Source organism: Eriocheir sinensis, chromosome 18 (assembly GCF_024679095.1).
Source record: "Eriocheir sinensis breed Jianghai 21 chromosome 18, ASM2467909v1, whole genome shotgun sequence".
Taxonomy (NCBI): Eukaryota; Metazoa; Arthropoda; class Malacostraca; order Decapoda; family Varunidae; genus Eriocheir; species Eriocheir sinensis.
The window spans coordinates 5,534,469-5,555,130 of NC_066526.1; the positions used below are offsets into that span (position 1 = coordinate 5,534,469).

The following is a 20,662-nucleotide window of genomic DNA, read 5'->3' on the forward strand; positions in this document are numbered from 1 at the left end:
GCAATCCTGCGGCAGCACTACACGGAAGCTTCCTCAGTACCTGCCCAGAGAAACCCGCATCACTCCTACTCAGCAGCTCTTCAAAGGATTTCTCCAAACAACATAAGGAAGGAACAAGAAACAAGAAGGGGCGACGAGGGAGGGAGAGGCGGTGCCGGTGGCGGCACACCGGCGAACTGGGGTGGGGCTGAGCTGCACCGACACAGGTCAAGCTTACCCACACATCCCGCCCCGCCATACACAACGCATCGCACACATTACTCCCACAACACATCAAACTACACAAGCCACAGACAAGGATGTTACAACTGTGGTGAATACAACCATTGCCAATCATATTGTAGATTCGATCATCAGGTGAAATGTGCACTATGTCATAGATTAGGTCATAAACAAAAGATGTGTCGATATTCGTATCAATAGGAAGACGGCGAAGAAGGAAGGGCCAATGGACGGATTAGAGAAAGGCACAATTTAAAGTTAGACCACTTGAACGCTCAGAGCATCTTAAGTAATAAGGATGAGATAGACATCCTCATTAATGAAAGGAACCCTGACATCCTCTGCGTAACAGAAACATGGCTATCACCTGACACCCCTAATGAACACATTGCAATACCCAATTATGCTGTATATAGATATGACAAAGGTAGGGGAGGAGGCGTGTGTATCTATGTTAGGGACGTGTACGAATTAAATGTTGTGGAATTAATCACTGAAAGACCGCAGGGTGTGGAAGACGTTTGGTTGTCGGTGCAACGCTGTAAATTTCCTTCACTGATTGTTGGCTGCCTGTACCGTCACCCAAAGTCTCATGCATGTACATATGATTATATAAGGGATGTTATCCATTCTGTGAGTTTAAAAAATAAGGTATTTTATATTTTAGGAGATTTTAACGACGACTTTTTATTGAACAACAGTAAGCTAAAACAAGTCATCACAAATGCAAAATTGACACAGCTGATCACTAAGCCAACAAGAATAACACACAACTCCGCAACCCTCTTAGATTTGATTCTCACTAACAGGCCCGACTCTGTCATTCACTCAGACACGACTCCCTGTCCAGTGGCGGACCATGAACTCATCACTGCTACGGTAAACTTAAGAAAGCCAAAGCCTCCACCCACTATAAAAACTTTCCGTGACTTGAGTTGCTATTCGCCTTTTATATTCTGTAATTTATTAAGACATGAAGTGTAAAACTTTGATCACATTTTTATGACTGACGACGCCAATATACAGGCAACTATTTTTACGGATATTTTTAATAAATGCCTAAACCAGTGTGCTCCTCTGGTAACTCGAGAACTTAAAAGACCTTTCGCCCCGTGGATCGATGAAAACTTGAAAGTTTTAATGCAGGAGAGGAATAATATACAAAATCAACAAAAAAATGACAGACGTAACGAACAATTATGTGAAACGTATAAGGCTTTTAAAAAACAAGTAAAAACACTACTGCATAAATACAAATCCGAGTATCACAATAAGAAACTTGATGAAAACAGAGGTAACACTGCGGCCACGTGGAATGTATTGAGGCAACTAATACCCAGCGCCAAAAATCGTTCCTCAGTCGTCGTAGCAGATGAAGATAAAGCTAAAATTAAAGCCGAAAATTTTAATTAGTCTTTTGCTAATGTCGGGAAAGAAATGTACGAAAGATCACAACAGTGTACAGTAGATCGAGATGAATTTCCACACCTTAACCTCGATACCGCCGTGCCAACGTACCAAATGTTTCGACCTCAACCCACTGACAGTGATACAGTAATACTAGCGATTAAGCATGTGAAAAACACCTCATCCTGCGGTTCCGACGGTATTCCACTCCGCTACATAAAAGAATCTCTTCCAGTAATCATCCCATATCTCACGTGTATCCTCAACACTTCCATAGTCACTGGCACATTCCCGACACTATGGAAACACGCCATAGTAGTTCCTATTTTTAAGGCAGGTAACGCTAACGAACCTAAAAAATTTCGGCCCCATTTCCCTCCTGCCTATCATTTTTAAAATTCTAGAAAAAATCATTGCACGACAACTTAACAGATTCTTAGAAACGAACCACCTCCTCAGTAACACTCAGCATGGCTTTCGATCATCTCTGTCAACAGATAGTGCTCTCCTCTCTCTATCCAACAAGCTGTACCAGAATATTGATAAAAAGAACCTCTCTCTAGTTACCTTATGTGACCTGTCTAAGGCATTTGATAGCGTAAGTCATGAAAAGCTCAAGACCAAACTAACAAACTTAAGAATCGACTCCTTTTGGTTCGAGAGCTACCTACACAACAGAACACAGTCCGTTCGTATTAACAACACTGTTTCTAATACACTTCAAATTTCATACGGAGTTCCACAGGGGTCAGTCCTTGGACCAATCTTGTTTTTAATTTACGTCAATGACCTCTCACAACACATGTCTGATTGCCTCGTTATCCAGTATGCTGACGACACACAATTCGTACACACCGGAAATGTCAATAATATCCAGGACCTTATTCGCAATGGAGAAAAGACTCTGATAAAGGCAAAAAAATACTTCAACATGAATGGATTAATGCTAAACACATCAAAAAACCAATGCATGTTTGTTGGAAGCAGGGCACTAATGTCTCAGATCCCACAAGACACCTGTTTACGGGTCGACGGCACCGCCATTGTCCCGAGCAGCTCGGTGAAGAACCTCGGGCTGTGCTTCGACACACACATGACATTTGATGCTCACATCAACCATATAAGCAGGAAGGTTTTCAGCACTATAGTTTATATAAACAGAATTAAGGGTAATTTTAAAGGAAATTCTAGAATCATTGTTATCCAGTCACTCGTCTTAAGCATAATTAATTTCGGTATAAGAATTTGGGGCACAGCGAATACGACACGCCTACAACAAATACAAAAGCTACAAAACTTCGCTGCGAAAGTTGCACTATGCGGTGGAGCAAAACGTGACCGCGCCACACCTTTTATTAAAGAACTGGGCTGGTTGAAAATACGCGAAAAATACAAGCATGAGCTAGGAATAACGATGTATAATGTTATTAAGGGAAATGTCCCAAACTATTTGTTCTCGACGCCCTCAGTGAGGAACGTGCGCAGTCAACACCAGACAGCAGGACCACCTGTATGTCCCCAACACGAACACAAGTACTGGGGCACGATCTATTCTCGTGGACGGTCCCAAGCTCTGGAATAGTCTCCCCTCCAAAATTAGGTGTGCACAGTCCACAAGATCTTTTAAGAATCAACTACTGTCGCATCTCCGTAACGAACAGCTTAACACGTAGCGCAGTCTTGCAAATTATACCGCCTCACCCCTCCTTATCTTACTGTTGTTATTTTAGGACAATTTTACCTTTTTTTATGAAGTTTGATTATATTGTACTTTAATGTTTTATTTTGTTTTATATTTTAGGCTCAGCATGATATGATTTTATATTATTGTTTATTTCATAACTTTAGGGCAATTATTTCACTATGAAGCTTGATTTTAATGCATTTTAATGCTGGTATAGGTTCACTGTCTTATGTAATTGATTATCTAATGACTCTAAGGCTTATGTCTTCAATTCAAATTTAAATTCTTTCTACTACATCTATGTACATTCCGTGAAGTATAACCATTACAAGATGGAAAATAAACCTTTGACTTTGACTTGACTCTCTCTCTCTCTCTCTCTCTCTCTCTCTCTCTCTCTCTCTCTCTCTCTCTCTCTCTCTCTCTCTCTCTCTCTCTCTCTCTCTCTCTCTCTCTCTCTCTCTCTCTCTCTCTCTCTCTCTCTCTCTCTCTCTCTCTCTCTCTCTCTCTCTCAAAAAAATCTCTCAAAATCGCGTCAAACCTTAAATTCTCACAGCAATGCATCGATGCAGCAAATAAAGCGAACAGAATGTTGGGCTTCATTAAAAGAAACTTTTTATTTAAGAATAAATATGTAATACTCCCGCTCTACAACAGTTTAGTCAGACCCCACTTGGAATATGCGGTACAGTTTGATCTCCCCACCATGCAAAGGATATTGCTAAATTAGAAGGTGTTCAGCGTCGGGCAACGAAAATTATCCCTTCCTTGCGCAACAAATCCTACGAAGAAAGGCTTTCTACCCTTAACATGTTCTCTCTTGAGAAACGTCGCCTCCGAGGAAAACTGATCGAATGTTTTAAAATACTTAATGGTTTCACGAATGTAGACAGATCAACATTGTTTATGATCGATGACACTTTGCGCACGAGGAACAATGGCGTAAAACTCAGATGTAGACAAGTAAATTCAGACTGCACCAAATTTTTCTTCACCAACGTTGTAGTGCGAGAATGGAATAAGCTCCCATCATCAGTGGTCCAGTGTAACACGATTGACTCCTTCAAAAATAAGCTCGACCGTCACTTCCTTCAACTTAATATCAACTAGAGTAGAAATGCAACGTTTTGGAGTCTTCTGATTAATGTAAAATCACTTAGGTTTAAGGACAGACCACCAAGTCTGGACCATGGGGTCTGTGTGGTCTGATTTTCTATGTAAATCTATGTAAATCTCTCTCTCTCTCTCAGTATCAGGTGCTAGAGAACAACCCACGTCTCCTCAGCACCCCCCCCCCCCCCAATCCCTCCCAGTATCACCTCAACCCCTAGCATCGCGTTCTCATTACTTTGGGACGAGTGTCTTGTGTCTCTTCTCATCCCCTTGTCTTCCCACATCCTCCTCCCCCCTCCCCCTTCCCTCTCCCCCTCCTTCCTTCCCTACCGCACCCGGCACCCACAGGCCCCGTCTTGCCCCCTCTTGGCACCCGTCCTGGCAGCACGTTCCTCCGGGCCCCCGCAGTTCGTCCTCGTCAGAGATATTTTTCAGTGCAAACATTTTTATTTTGGTGAGGGAGGGAAATCTTATACGTTGAACTGTTGTTGTGTCATGTTCTTTGTTTTGTTTTCAGTGGTTTGAAAACATTTGATTTTTGCGTTAGAGTTAGCGTTAGAATTAGAGATGTATCTTTGACTTCTCTTGGATGATATGCGTAAGGTTTCGGGTTCCGGAGAAATTCTCAACATTTGTTTTCTTTGTGTGTTGACGTGGAATATATTTCGTGATTACTGATTAAAAATAATATTGGTTTTGAAGTATATTTGATTTTTTTTAAGTGGAAGTATTAGTTTTTGGGTTTTGGTGTAATTCGCAATATTTCCTTTTTGCGTTGAACATTTTTCATGACAGTTACGTAGAGAATAATGTTTGTTAGTTTTGATGGTGAATGCTCGACTATGGGATGATACCATTAGGTTTGGGGTTCTGGTGTAATTGATGGACGTGCCATGACTGCTGGTTAGAATAAGGTTAAGTTGGGAGGTAAATGTTCGACTTTTCTAGGGTGATAGTGTTAGGTCTTGGGCTTTGGTGAAATTGGTAAACGTGTCATGCCTGCTAGTAGGAGAATATAATGTTAAGTGTAAGTTCAGAGGGGAGGGAGGAGGAGGATTCAGTGCGTGCTAGAAATCTACTTAAACTGGTTCCCTCCCGCGGCTATTTCCAGCTGCGTTGAGTCACCCTCCCCTCATTGGCTGGCCTCCTGGACGCCTCAACTCGTGATTGGCTGACACAACATTCTCTGGTTGCGTCAATCCTTCCTCTTTTTATCTTGTTTTCGTTATTGTTTTCTTGAATGCTTCCCTTGCTCGTATTTCTTGTTCTTTTTTTGTGGATACTGCATGGAGTGTGTTGAAGCCTGACCTACCAGTGGCGTCCTGACTCGTTCTAGTTCATCGTGCCTCGAAAGATGTAACGTCAGGTTGTGTCAGAATGAAACGGATTCTTTCATTACAGTGTCAGCGGGGGTTTGGATGAGCTAATAAATGGCTAAATACGGATCTAATTTTAAAGCAACATATATCTTACTATATGTTTGTTTGTTTTTTCATTATTAATTTTTTTTTTTATATTCTTAGGACTCTTGAAATTGATCTTGGTCACACATCAAATAGTATATCATCTTTTTTTATCTTCTTTTCCTTACACTACGTCCTTTTCGGTTCTTGATATTTCCTTTATCACGCCAAGTTTTATCTTTACTTCTCATTTCTCTTTTTCTTCTGATTTTTGTTCTATCCGTCATCATCGCAAGTCCTCCTCCATTTCCTGCATTTCCTTGTCGCCAATTGTCCAAGTTTCCCCAAAGCTTGTGGCAAAGAGGCCACTGGGGGTTGTGTGGCCTCGCTTCACTCCAGGAAACCCCAGGTGCTGCCCCGGCCTACCCCCCCCTCCACTATCCTCCGCCTTACCCCACTATCCCAAACCCTACCCCTAACCCCCGCCCTTCTCCTTCTATCCTCCACCTACCCCACTATAACCCCGGCCTACCCACACTATCCCACACCCTGCCCTCTCTATCCCCTGCCCCGTCCTATCCCACCCAACCCCACTATCTACCAACCCTCCCATCCCCCACCCACTATCCCCTACAACCCCTATCCCCCGCCCCGCCCTACCTCGCCCCACCCTTCTCCAGTGCCCGTCCCACCCCCGGAGTACCCCGTGAAGACACAGTGCTCAGAAAGTCACCAGTTGGCCACCAGGATCCCGTCTGCTCGCACGTGTATCGACGGAGAGAACAAAGAGGTGAGAGACGGAAGAGGAGGAGCCTGTAGGATGTGATGAATGGTGTTATGGTGCTCTTATAGGTGTGATTTTTATGTTATGTGGTGGTGATTTGTGATGGTGTTTTTTGTGTGTGTGTGGTTGTGGTGTTGGTGGGACTGGTAGTGATGAGGGAGGGTGGTAACGCCCGTAGGATGTGATGAATGGTTTTATGGTGCTCTTATTGGTGTGATTTTTATGTTATGTGCTGGTGATTTGTGGTGGTGGTTTCGTTTTTGTGATTGTGATGTTAGTGGGACTGGTAGTGATGAGGGAGGGAGGAAACGCCCGTAGGATGTGATGAATGATGTTATGGTCCTCTCTTTGGTGTGATATATATATGTGGTTTTGTGGTGTTGATTTGGGGAGCTTTTATGGTGATTGTAGTGTTTCTGGGAGTGGTGGTGGTGGTGGTGAGTTACTGTGTTCCGTGTACTGGTTGGTGTTGTGTCTGTGGTAGTGGTGGTGATGTGTGGTGCTTTTAGTGATCCTGGTGGTAGTGGTAGTAGTGGTTGTAGTGATAAGAGTGGTTTCGGTGGTGGTGTAAGTGTAAACGTATCGGTGTTGTAATAGTTATGGTGGTGGTTATGGTGATGGTGGTGGTGGTGACCTTTCTCCTGCATTATAATTCCTCTTAATGATAGAAGCTACTTTTTTATGGTGTAGTGATGATGGGCGTGGTGGCGTGATGGTAGTGACGGCGAAGGTTTTGGCAGTGGTAGGTTACGATCAATGGTGAGTGCATGATGGTGACAGTGATGGTGATGAAGGAGTTTTATAGTGGTGGTGGTGGTGGTGGAGGTGATATGGTGAGTGTGATTTCGTGGTGGTAGTCCTGGTGGTGGTGGTGGTGATGAAAGAAAGACAGGATGGTGATGAATGAGTCTTTATTATAGTGGTGGTGATGGAGGTGGCAATTTTGGTGAGTGGTGGTGATGATGTTGGTGGTGGGGGTGGTGACAGGAGTGGAGGACGAATATAAATGTCTGCCTAAACTCTATTAGGCCGTGACGGATGTTTGATGTCGTCAGGTAATTATATGGCCCACCTGCGAGAGCCAAGAACAATACTTACATTAGGTTCCGTTCTCTTCCTCCTCTCCAGTGATGTTAATTCTTCCCATTTATTACTACAAACCTCCCAGTCACCCCATATATTATCACCTGCGAGAGCTTAGAATCATACTAAAATTAGGTTCCGTTCTCTTCCTCCTCTCCAGTGATGTTTATTCTTCCCATTTATTACTACAAACCTCCCTGTCACCCCATATATTATCACCTGCGAGAGCTTAGAATCATACTAAAATTAGGTTCCGTTCTCTTTCTCCCCTCTTTTGATGTTTCTTCTTTCCACTTACTTCCATAAACTCACTGTCACACCTTATATTATACTTTTTACCCATAACTTAGCACCTAAAAGTAAATAGGTGATAAATGATAAAGATGAACTGTTTACTATATTTGTTAGGCATCTGTGAGGAGAAAATAAACCGAATGCAGTGAAGCAGAAACACGGAAGTCAAGATGTAGTTAATTTTATAAACATCAAATTGAATCCCGTCGAATCTAACCTCCTTTGGCCCGTCCACACCCTGCCTCGACCCTGCCAACCCCCCTCTCACGTCTCTCTTCCTACCCCACCCCTGCCTCTCTCCCCCTCTCCACCTTTTCAATTACTTCCTTCTTTCAACTTCTTTGCCTCTCCCCTTCTTTGCAGCTTAAGCCACTGTACTTCTCCCTTACCTTTTTCCTCTCCTTTCCTACCCTTCCTCCTGCCTTCTCTCTCCCCATTTCGTCCTTTTCAATCCCTCCTCTGCCTCCCACCTATATTCTATCCTCCCTAACCTCTTCCCTCTCTCTACCATTTCCCCTGTCTCTCTCTCCTTCTTATCTCGTTTCCAATCTCTTTTCTCTTAAAACTTCTCTGTCTCTCCCCTTCTTTACATCCTACATCACTCTGCTTCTCCCTAACCCCTTCCCTCTCTCTCCTTCCCGTCCCTTCCCCCTGCCTCTCCCTTGCCTCTGCCCCGTAAGAGTAAACATTGCCTAAACTGGGAGCGCTGGCGGCCAAGGCAACTGTGGCAACGTCTGGGCCTCCTCCGGTGTCTCTTCCCTTATATGACACGTGTTAAGCCGATGCTGACATCCTGAAGGGCAAGGAGAATCAAGAAGTTATGGCTTAGACTGACCTCCCTCCTCACACCCTGCCGGCATTCCACCCTGTCCGGCCCCTGTCTTTACCATCACCCTGTTTTCGTTTCTTATCTTGCCTGGCCTTCGTTCGTCTTCGAGGCACACCATTTTTCTACTCCTCCACCATGCTGTACTTTCTGTCACCCTACAAGCTTACAGATGCCTTGCAAGCCTCCACCCTGCCACACATTGTCACCCTACCACCTTACAGACACCTTGCAACCCTACCACTCGATTCTTTCACCCTGCCACTTATAATCACCCTACAGTCTCAGACACCTTGCCACCCTATCACTAGACTTTTCACCCTGCCACTTTTTGTCACCCTACCAGCTTAGACACCTTGCAACCCTATCACTTGACTCCTCCACCCTGCCACACATTCACCCTACCAGCATGCAGACACCTTACAACCCTATCACCGTACAATTCAGTCACCCTACCAGCTTACAGACACCTTGCAACCCTACTACCACTTAACTCTTTCACCCTGCCACACATAGTCACCCTACCAGCATACAGACACCTTGCAACCCTACCACTAGACTTTCACCCTGCCACACATAGTCACCCTACCAGCTTACAGACAACTTACAACCCTATCACCGTCCTCTTCAGCCACCCTATCACGCTCATAGATACCTAGACACCCTACCACTCTGCCAGAAACATGTCTTACCACCGCACCACCTATATCGCTGCCATCCTCGTTCACCCACCTGTCCCCCTATTAGTTTAACACCCTGCCCTCCTCCCTGCCTCCCTACCTGCCAGCCTTCCGCGCCCTTCCCCTGCCCCACCCGCCTTTCCACGTCCTTGTCGCCTTGGCACCCCCTCCCGCAGCCTTGGTTGGCACTACAGCTTTACGAGGCACTGGGCCACATATACCGCGTCTATTAAGGGCAAACACAAACCTCCGTCCCACGCCTTTACACAATCGAACTCTTCTTCCTCTCCGTTCTTTCTCTTACGACTCGACCGCTGCCCGCGCTTCAAGGTTAAGGGGAAGTCTGTACTGCTTGTTTTTTTTCTGTGTTTTTTTTATAGTAAAGGATGCAGCTCAGGGGCAAAAAATGCAGAAAAAAGTTATAAAATCCCGCTACGTGCTGCTCCTGTTAAGAAAATAGAACGAGAGGCCAAAAAGAGAGGTCGCTATCGTTTAACAGGCCAGACAATTAGTTTCGTCATTATATTTATGTTCTCTCATTGCATACTCTTTTTTTATCCTTTTTGCCCTGCCTCTATCACTGAACCACCCTCTACATTGTTATCATTATAAACACCACCAATGTGCTAGTTAAGAGGCAAAAAGTACTCTCTATATATGCCCACTTATTCTCATTATAAACTTTGTACATCGCATAAAAGGCTTAGGGCAGCAGTGATTCTCGGCAGCCTCAGCAGCGCCTCGTGTAGACGGCGTTGTTGTCAGTTGACGGATGGAGCAGACAGGTGAACGGTAGTGGCCTCTGGTGGGGGTATTAATAGCTTCTCTCTCTCTCTCTCTCTCTCTCTCTCTCTCTCTCTCTCTCTCTCTCTCTCTCTCTCTCTCTCTCTCTCTCTCTCTCTCTCTCTCTCTCTCTCTCTCTCTCTCTCTCTCTCTCTCTCTCATTCCTTCCTTCCTTCCTTCCTTCTTTCTTTCTTTCTTTCTTTCTTTTTTCTTTCTTTCTATCTATCTTTCTATTTAAGTGTATGTATGTTTGTATATTCATTCTAGTTCCGCTCCTCCTCAAACCCCTCCCCTCCCCCTCGAGTGTCAGGTGGCTGGAGGCTGATACAAGGAACGAGGGCAGGACTTGGCACCCATTCTTCATCTATTGGCACTAACAGGGTGGCACCAGGGTGTTAAGGGTGTGTGGTGAGGCTCTGTAAGGGAAAGAAGAAGGGTGTTGTGGTTTTATTTGGATACCGTGGCCAACTTTCTCTCTCTCTCTCTCTCTCTCTCTCTCTCTCTCTCTCTCTCTCTCTCTCTCTCTCTCTCATTTTTCGTTCATTTTTCATTTGTTTTATTATATTTCGTCACCATTTCGCTTGGTAAGATTCAAACCTGCATGTGTACTATTTATTTCTTCCTTTTCTTCCTCCTTCTCCTTCTCCTCCTCTTCCTCTTCTCTTTTCCTTCTCTGTTTCATCATCCATACTTCATCATCTTTCGAGTGAACTATATCTTCTTCATCATCTTCATCATCTTTTTATGTCATCGTCATTTTCATAAGTATCATCTCCTCCTCCTCCTCCTCCTCCTCCTCCCCGTCTTGAGGGTCAGCTGGTCCATCCATCACTCCTCGCCCTCACTCCCCTCACTCCTCCCCTCGGAATGCTGCTCTCTCGTCGTCTGTGCCAACTGCCGCGTGTGTCTGTGAAGAGAGAGAGAGAGAGAGAGAGAGAGGTCGTTCGTCATTGCCCGTTCCTCTTTGCTTGTTATGTCATGCGCGCTCATGTCTGCATTTGCCCCTCCCCTTTCTCTCTCTCTCTCTCTCTCTCTCTCTCTCTCTCTCTCTCTCTCTCTCTCTCGTCTTAATTTTAGCTAAGTCACATGTTCTCGTCACATGTTACTTCTCATTCCTTCCGCGTGTGTTGTTATATTTTTATAAGGGGGAGTTTGCTTATTTTGGTTGTGTTGTGTGTGGAGGAGAAGGAGGAGGAGGATAGGAAAGGAGGAGGAGGAGGAGGAGGTGAGAGTGAACAGAAGTATTGAAAGGGAAAGGTGTTGAAATCCTCTTAACTTTCCTCTAATGTTTTTTTCTCTCTATTTTTCTTGTTTCCTCACGTTGGGTCTGTTTTTTCTATTTGTTTTTCTTTCTACTTATTATTTTGGTTTACTTATAAAAGGGAGCATGTTTGTTTTACCCGTTTTCCTACTCTACTTTCCTTTTCCTATTTGTGTTTTTATAAGAGGTGCATCTACTTTTAACTGGTTCCATTACTGTTTTTGTGTATAAGTGGTTCCTGTGTGTAGGTGGTGGGTTGTCCTATATAGCTTAGCCCTCCATCACCATCCTCTACCATCTCACGTTCTCGTCTTTTTTCACTTTTTTCTCATCTTTTACTTATTTGGCATTTTAGAGCGTCGTAAGAATCTACAACCCCCTCCCTTCTCTCTCTCTCTCTCTCTCTCTCTCTCTCTCTCTCTCTCTCTCTCTCTCTCTCTCTCTCTCTCTCTCTCTCTCTCTCTTGGCTGACAACCTTTCCATCACTTTCCTTCTCAGTCAACAGCGCGTCGTAAAAATCTGCACCATCCTCATTCCTCTCATTGCTATTCACGTATTAATGCATCTTGTGTTCTCCTGTCTGTCAACTTTTTCATCATTTTCCTTCTCCCATCCTCATCCAACTCACTCGTTATTTACTCACTTATCTTCCATTCACCTCACTCTCAACCTCTTCAATTTCATCCTCCGTCAACTTTCATCCTCCTCACAAGAATCTGCAACATCCTTATCCATTTATCTTTCGTTTCTCGGTATTCATTTATTTACCTTCCATTTTCCTTGCTGTCAACCTCTCCACCACTTTCCTCTTCCTTCAACAGACCGTAAAGGAAACTTGCAATATCCTCTTCCATTTCACTTTCGTTTCTCGGTATTCATTTATTTACCTTCCATTTTCCTTGCTGTCAACCTCTCCACCACTTTCCTCTTCCTTCAACAGACCGTAAAAGAAACTTGCAACACCTTCATCCATCTCGTTCCTTTATCCCATTTCTCTTCCATTCACCTTGCTGTCAACCTTACCATCACCTTCCTTGTTGTTCCTCAGTATTATCCCATTTCTCTTCCATTCACCTCGCTGTCAACCTCATCACTTTCCATCCGCATCCACAGCCCGTCGTGAGAGTCTGACGTGACCTGCCCCACTCACCTCAATCAGGATGCCCCGCTACGCCTACCAAAAGCCCGTCAACAGGCTCTACGCCTACAACTACAAGTACATGAATAATTACTACAAGCCTCTCTCCCAATACATCGAGACCAAGAGCGAGGTGCTGCCGGAGAGGACGAAGAGGGCCCCTAGCGAGCAGCCGGGCCACCAGTCCTTGGCGGAGGTGAGGCTGGTGCTGTGAAGGAGGCGAGGTTGTTTAGGTTTTTAGGTTAGGCTTGGGGTTTTTTTTTTTTTTGTTGTTATTAAGGTTTAATTTTAAATTTTGATGATGCAAAGAGGTGGGCTAAGTTTGTTTGGTTAGGTATTTTATGGTTTGAATTTAGGGTGTGTTGGGTTAGATTTGGTTATGATAAGGGAGCAAGAAAGACGAATAGAAAAATTGGCTTAGGGAAGAAAAGGAGAAGCAAGATAGCAAGATAAAGAGGTAGACAAAGATGTAGACAAAGATGTAGATAAGATGTATAGAGTTAACTAGTAGCATTGGGCAGAGAGGAGAAGGATAGAACAGAAAGAAGATAATGGACGGAGAGACAACAAATGAAAAGGAACGTTGGCATAGGGAAGAAAGGAGGAAAGTGAGAAAAAAAGGTAAACAGGAATATATGGACGTAGATAAAATAGATAGAGATGAAAAGTAGCACGGGACAGAGGAGGAGAAAGATAAAAGAACAGAAAAGAGGAAGATAACTGTAGGTACAAAAGATGGACATGAACAATGGTATTAAGAAGGAGAGAGGGAGAATAGGAAAAGGGAAGAGGAAGAGAGAGAGAGAGAGAGAGAGAGAGAGAGAGAGAGAGAGAGAGAGAGAGAGAGAGAGAGAGAGAGAGAGAGAGAGAGAGAGAGAGAGAGAGAGTCCATAATGATCTTAGAAACTCTGACAGGCGAGACGATTGGACACAAACACAAAACTTGCAAAACTACGACTAAGACAGCATCTGAAAAGTAAACAAGGACGCGCTCACTGAAACAGATCATTAAGAGGCAAGGAAGAACATGAATGGCTAGTAATAGGTAATGAGGAGTTGTGAATATGAAACAAGGCATTCAGTAATCAAAGCAAAGTAGATCATTAGGGTTCAAGTGTGTGATTGGCAAGCTGAGATGTGACAGAAAGACATTATGATAGAGATACTGAGGAACACTAAAGGTAAGAAAACTGGTGACAGGTAGACGAAAAGCAGTAACATAGACACTTCAGGAGCAGTAAGTAGCGGGCTTTTTTTTTCATTGTTGTTTTCCTTTTTTTTTTTACGCCCTTGAACTGTCTCCTATGCTGTAAAAAAAAAAAAAAAAAACAAGGCAAGACTAAGACAAAAAAAAAATAATGGAAAAGACAATGGAATAGGCAGCAAATTAGTGATTGAAGAAGAGAAACTGCAAAAAAAAAAAAAGAGTTAAAGTGAGTGAAACTTGCAAAGGATTGAGGAAGACGCGAGGAACACCAGACAGACCGAGACAATCAGACGGCAGAATGTCTTAAGGATCATATGATGGTAATTTTTTTTTTTAATGATTTCTTGGGTTAATAATTTTCCTCTTGTTTCCTCTTTCCCTCTGTGCATGAGCAGCGTGTTACTGATGTACTCTTGGCAGTGTGTTTGCTTTCATTGAAAAAATAACGTATCTACTTTGCTTTTGACGTTTTCTCTTAATTAATTTCTTACCGATACTCAGCGCAGTATTTTATTGGTTCTGTAGTTATTATTATTATTATTATTATTATTATTATTATTATTATTATTATTATTATTATTATTATTATTATTATTATTATTATTATTATTATTATTATTATTATTATTATTATTATTATTATTATTATATTATTACTACTTTTTCTGTTACACTCACTTCTTTATGTTCTCAAAGCCGTTTTGAAAGCAATAACATCCCTGTATACGCACTTTTTTCTAGCTTGACTTCTCCGCAGCGGCAAGCTTCTTCAGACACCGAACTAATCCGTCAGCGCCTCTGCTGGCCACCTTGATTAAAAATCCTTGAGTAGAAACAGAACTAAAACCGCAATACTTTCTCCATAAACCAAGAAAATCGATTTCTCCACTAGACGGTGTTCCCTTTGTAGTATATATGTATGGATTTTTATTTGTTTCTGTGTGTTTGTTCTTACTTGTTTGTGTTTATCGATTTTTTTTTTCGATATAAACTGCATGTGCCTTCATTCAGTATAATCAGGCCCTGTATTTTATATTACTGACACGTAGTTGATGTTCCCGACGGTGAAAATTGAAGGGAACGTTTGCAAGAGGAGCAGGCGAGGTGAAGCGAGAGCCCAGACGACCCCAGCAAGTCCTTCTTTTAAGAGTCTTTGTCCCACACGACTCCCGGCGCGAGTGTGAAGATGCAGCGGGGAGACTCGTTGTGCATTTCCCTATGAGTCACCGTTACCAGAGGCAAGGAGAGAGAAGTATCATGAACCTACAACCTACGTTTGGTTTTTCTTGAGCATAATGTCGATCTGTGTTTCCCCATGACTCCCATCTGCCCCACAACGAGTAAAGAAAATACTCGATTTGTGTTTCTGCTGGAGTCTCAACGTTATTAGAAGCCTACAGCCTTGATTTGGTTCATCTTCAGCCTCCTGTTAGGTGCTTCCCCATGACACCCATCTACCCAGAGCGAGTTTATAGAAGAGTGGGGACTCGTTTTGTTTTATTTCTCCGGGAGTCTCGTTGTTGTTAAAAGCAAGGATATGATAAGTATCATGAGCCTACAGCCTTGGTTTGCTCTCCCTGGCTCTCCCTCTCAGTCTGTGCTTTCCCGTGATGCCAAATCGTGCCCTGGCCTCCATGGGACCACTCGACGTCCCTGCACCAGTACGCTGTAGACATCCAACACGCCCCTACAGTTTTCACCTCCCCGCCCCGCATAACACGACAGCACGCACGGCCTCACGCACTCACAGCCTTTGCTCCTGTCTTTCCCTTCTCTGTCCCATCTTCAGCGCATCATCATCTTCCGCTTGAACTATATCTTCTTTTCTTCCTCGTCATACTCTCCATCATCTCTTTCGTCATCTTCATCCTCTTTTCATCCATGTCATCTTCATCATTATCATCTCCTCCTCCTCCGCACTACACTAAAACTGACTCACACACTCAGCCCGTGTCGGCCTCTCTCCTCAGCGACTGAAAACCTACCCCATGGACGGCAGCATCTACCGCCCTCGGGCCTCCAGCGCTCCGCCCACCCGCCGGTTCTATATCATCGATGATGATGAGGACTTTTTCCCTAAGCCATCCAAGGCCTCGAAGGAAGCTGAAGACGACTTCTTCACAGCTCCGTTCGCTGGCAGGAGAGCACCAGGCAAACCGACCAGACCCTTGTCCACTTACGAGCCGAGCGCAATGGCAAAGGTAACGCAACCATCTCTTCGAGGCTCTCCGCTCTGGTGTCAAGGTCGAGCTAAATTTGTGATCAGTTTAGAATCATCTCATCTGGTAAGGAAGCAAAGGTTGATTGGTTAAGGTGGACCATTTACGAGGCCGGCAGGTAAGGCAGGTCAGGTGTAACACTGTAGCTGGTAAGAGTAACTGTATCGCCCCGCGCCTCGCCCAGTCGTTGCTCCTCTCGAGAAAAGAATAAGAACCAAGTCTTGTGCACCGTGGTCATCCCGTCACCTCCTCAATCGTCTTGCGTCTTAGTTTCCCTTTAGAGCGAGTAGTATGTGGTGTTGCCCTGCCCAGCCCTACACCCCCCACCCTCGCAGCCACAGTACACAGATCAACACTCAGAGTCGCCTTGTCTGTTGTTCCCCCTTAGAATGAGTACTATACGAGGTGTTGCCCCGTATACCCCCACACCCTTACGTCGCAATACGCCTATATGAATCAACAGGAGAATGTAGACTCCCCACTACACACCGTCACGCCGATAATACGAAATGCAAAGTCGTCGGGCCTCCGATTATTTAACGTGCATAATTAACCTTCACGTGTGAGTTAATTCTTTCATGTTCCTCCTACAGACACTTCCCACAGGTGACCAGGCGACGGGAGGGAGATTGTTGACACACAGGGACCGTCACGCTGACAGCCACGTCACGCATTATACTCAGAGAAATTAAGTGAAAGCCAACAGCGAATCATAAGGGGAAACATTGAGTCGTTGGCCTGTTTTGCCCCGACCTAATAAGATGTTAAAGACTTTTTTGATGCCAGACCAAACTGTTGTCCGAAGGTCGACTTTGGCGTGGGTGTCGTCTTGACGGTCCCTTGAGGTGCTGGCTGAAACGCCCTTTTAACAGGCACCTCCCTTCTTAGTGTGGCTTTATCTCTAATGATAATAAACCTTAATTAATGTTACAGTTCATTAACTAGAAGTACATTCACATAAATCAATGTAGATTATTTGAAACCAATAAATAAGAAATATAGTTTTAATGAAGAATATCGAGTACTTGCAGTAAGATTAAATTCAACATTACCATGGAAGAAGTAACCACAGAATGAACACACAGTGAGGCATTCCAGTCAATTCTTGTGTTGTGCATGTCATGTCACGTCATGACCACACAGGTCATGTCACGTCATGGCCACACAGGTCATGTCATGTCATGGCCACACAGGTCATGTCACGTCATGGCCACACAGGTCATGTCATGTCATGGCCACACAGGTACTCTAACTTTTGTCAGGCAGGTATCGTCACTTAACAATAGTCTTTTTTGGTGGAAAAACTGCATAATACATATCCTCATGTATTTTCTGAAACATTGTTTTACCCTGTGTCTTGTTAAGCTTATTCTGCATTACTCTGTTGCTTCCTGAGGCGGATTAGCTGACAAGTAAAGCAAAAAGCTCATTTCATTTTACTTCTTTACTTCCGTCGACCTTTTTTTTTTCACTTGCGTTTTGATTTGCTTTCGATTATTTTTTTTCGCGCTTCGTAGGCGAGATGCAACAAAATTAATGCAAGCTCAGATATTGTTTTTATTTTCAATGTTTTATTCGCTTTAATTTTGTTTTTCTTGCGCTTTATTTTTATTTATTTTTCGTTTATTTGCCACTTGCCAACGGGCGGGGCAGAGCGGTACTGATATCATTCTTATTTTGCTGTCTTGCATTTCATTCCTTTCTTTCTCAGCTTTATGCTTTTTCATTTTGTTCTTTGTCATTTGCTGAATTAATGCAATAAGGAAATGGAGCGCCGATCCAGTTCTTTTTATGCCATGTTTCTTTTCCTACGCTTTCTTCTACTTGCGTTTTGGCGTTGCTTTCGTTTTGGTTTATTTGCCGCTCAACAGTGGGGGGCACTGCAGGACTAATGGATGGTTGGTTCTGTCGGCAGCTGTGGCGCCTCGACCCCATCTGGTTCCGCCACCCGTGGGACTGGGACTGCGTGTGGGTTCCCCCTCACGAGAACCGCTCCCGCCCCCACTTCGGCGTTGGGACGAACCACGATCTCATCCTCAAATTCCTGGCAAAGCGACCTCGCCGATACTATTACTTAGACGACCTATTTCTCGATTTTTAAATACCGGCCCGACGACTCCCTGCAAGCATCCCACCCGACAAGGAACAAAGGAATCCCGACAAACATATTCTATTTCTATAACCCAACCCAAACTACCACATCCAGCATCCTTCAAAGCATCCATCGGTGAGGGTGACTAGTTAGCAAAATACACCACCAACCACCTCCACCACACGGGGTCAAACTTCCCTTCAGATACCTGCGGTCACTTCGGTTCATGTGTGTGGCGTCTCTCAGGGTAGTGGCTTAGTTCCGCGAGAGGAGGCTGACTGGCGGGCGCGCAGCAGGCGAAGGAGGCTGCAAGGAGGCTAACGCGGTGCTGGTCTTCCCTTCAGGTGTCAGATGCCGAGCAGAGGTTCGTTCCCCTATGGATGAAGCACCCCTACCGCCTCGCTGTTGAGGACGAAGTTGTGCCTCCACATGAGAGCTCCATCTGGCCCGAGAGTGTCCCCCACTTCAACCTGGTCTCCTCCTACGATGCCATGGTGGGGTACCTCGGCCTCAAGTACCCTGTGTACCGCTAAGGGCGACGCATGTGTGCCGCCTCGTTCAGTCCCGGAGGCGCTGCTCGGCTCTACTCGGCCACGCCATTACGAGACCACTACCATGATCCCCCTGTAGGACATTTGACTGTGAAAAAGACCCCGTTTAGGATGAAGTCCCCTCCACTCCTTTCCCTTTTCTTCATCTCTTTTCCTTCAGTTCTTCAGTGTGTCTTTCCTCCTTCTCTCTTATCGCTCTCTCACCATCAACAGGAAAAGCAGCATTCATCTCCCTCATTAACTCGTGCTGCCTTTGTTGATGTAATGCTCCTGTACAGCGCGGGCCGCCACAGCCTGGCCCGCAGCCTCTCTCAGCTCTCTCCCATTAGCACATGGAAGAAAGAATTGTTGTGATATGTTTTACAAATGATCTAATTTTATAGGTGTTGCATAAAATGGATTTGGGATATTTATTAAAAAGTTTTGAAGCTACGTTGGTTGTGTTTTGGTTGCCAGAGTCCGCCAGAGTGTATGGCGCCTCGTGTCACCCCACTAACACCCTCGTGTAAGCTTCGTTGAAATAAATATGATACGCTTTGGCTACAAATCATTATCCTCATCATAATTGCACCTTGTTTGATTTACCTGGCGGGTGTTAAGCGGCATCCAGGGTGAGTGAAATAGATTGTGAGCGTCACCGGTTCATTTAGATAGCAAGGAAAAACGACAGCTGTCAGAGGTCGGTGGGGGATGGCATTAGTTATTTCTATGGAATCATCCCGGTGCGGGGGGCCGGTGCTCCCTCCCTGCCCCCCGTGCCTGCACCGAGCAGGCCCAGGGTGCGGAGAGGGCCTGACAGCACTTGACGAATGGAATGTTTGACAAAATTAAGCCCCCTGTGTGACAACTATACATAGGTTCAAGCAGCAATCTGACAGTGTGATGTAATATGGAACATTATGAGGCTGACTCATTCAGTCATCAAGTAATAGGGGCATACGTTGGGGGATGCATTGCCTCACCCACCCTGCAATGCCAAACCCATGGGGTCCTTCGGGTAAGTCTCCATGCAGCCCCACCTTCCCATCCTTCACGTACGTACCTCATGGTAGGCTGTGTCGGCCTCCTCAAGCCATGAACTCCTTGGGTGTCCTCTTGGCCTCCTCCACTCAGGAATGTGTCTTGCTGAAACAACCCGGTGTGCAGGGTTGACTCAGCCATGCATGTCCCTGTGGGTAGATACAAATACGTGAGAACAACAAGCGAGACGAGCCAATCTACACACCATTATTGTGAATGGGTTGTCTTAGTCATGACAGTATCCCAGAGGATCCTTTGATATATGGGAGTGGAAAGACTAAGCTCCCTGGCCCTACACACACCGTCATTATTACTTCTACTGAACCACAAACGGCCATACAGTTGGCAGCTTGCAGGCCTCAAAGTAAATATTTTGAGAGGTAATAAGCGAATGTCTTATCTTAAGCCTTTTAAAGTTATAAAGTATAATTAGCATTTCAACCCATTGAAGGCTTCTGCAGACCTGCGCTTATTCTAATATCAAATGTTCCGATGTTATTGAAATTAATAAAGAGAATCTCAACCACTTCCATATCAATCCCTCCACAACACCTGATTAATTGTGTGCATTCTGGTTGATGTACAGCCCTGCACGACCTGTCAGTCCGATTAATAAGGGCATTGACACATTATATAAAAAAAATAATTGTAAAACCAGCTACTCGAAGGTACTGTACGTGTCACATAATCAGTAAAGGGTTAAGTTTCGTTTTAGGACCGTGCCAGTATCTCATCAGCAACCTTATGAAACATCAGTAGCTCTTCATGTATCTTTTCTACAAACCTTCAACAGTCATGGAAACGCTTTGAGAATCCAATGCAAGGACTTTTTTTTTTTTACTCTTGAAAATAAGGGATAATGTTTACGAAAGCGCGTCACCTCCTCTGGCGACGG

The 20,662-nt window shown here is 44.5% G+C and overlaps 1 protein-coding gene across 2 annotated transcripts; it reads left to right on the plus strand.

Annotated features, from left to right (window-relative positions):
• The first annotated feature begins 6,462 nt into the window (after nucleotides 1-6,462).
• Nucleotides 6,463-19,285, plus strand: LOC127000256 (uncharacterized). 2 transcript variants are annotated; one of them, XM_050863707.1, is made up of 4 exons: nucleotides 6,463-6,619; nucleotides 12,654-12,874; nucleotides 15,856-16,086; nucleotides 18,541-19,285. In XM_050863707.1, the coding sequence occupies exons 2-4, from the start codon at nucleotides 12,701-12,703 to the stop codon at nucleotides 18,727-18,729; spliced, it is 594 nt and encodes a 197-aa protein (XP_050719664.1). In that variant the 5' UTR covers nucleotides 6,463-6,619; nucleotides 12,654-12,700; the 3' UTR covers nucleotides 18,730-19,285. The 2 variants fall into 2 exon arrangements, with proteins under 2 accessions (XP_050719664.1, XP_050719665.1); XM_050863708.1 differs by having other exon boundaries at nucleotides 18,020-18,565.
• The last annotated feature ends 1,377 nt before the right edge of the window (nucleotides 19,286-20,662 follow it).

What these genes read in the sequence shown, in the direction of transcription:
- LOC127000256 (XM_050863707.1), top strand. Translation starts at nt 12,701, where the DNA reads ATGCCCCGCTACGCCTACCAAAAGCCCGTCAACAGGCTCTACGCCTAC. An exon ending in GCCACCAGTCCTTGGCGGAG is followed by an intron (nt 12,875 to 15,855) that starts GTGAGGCTGGTG and finishes CTCTCTCCTCAG; the next exon opens with CGACTGAAAACCTACCCCAT. An exon ending in AGCCGAGCGCAATGGCAAAG is followed by an intron (nt 16,087 to 18,540) that starts GTAACGCAACCA and finishes TCTTCCCTTCAG; the next exon opens with GTGTCAGATGCCGAGCAGAG.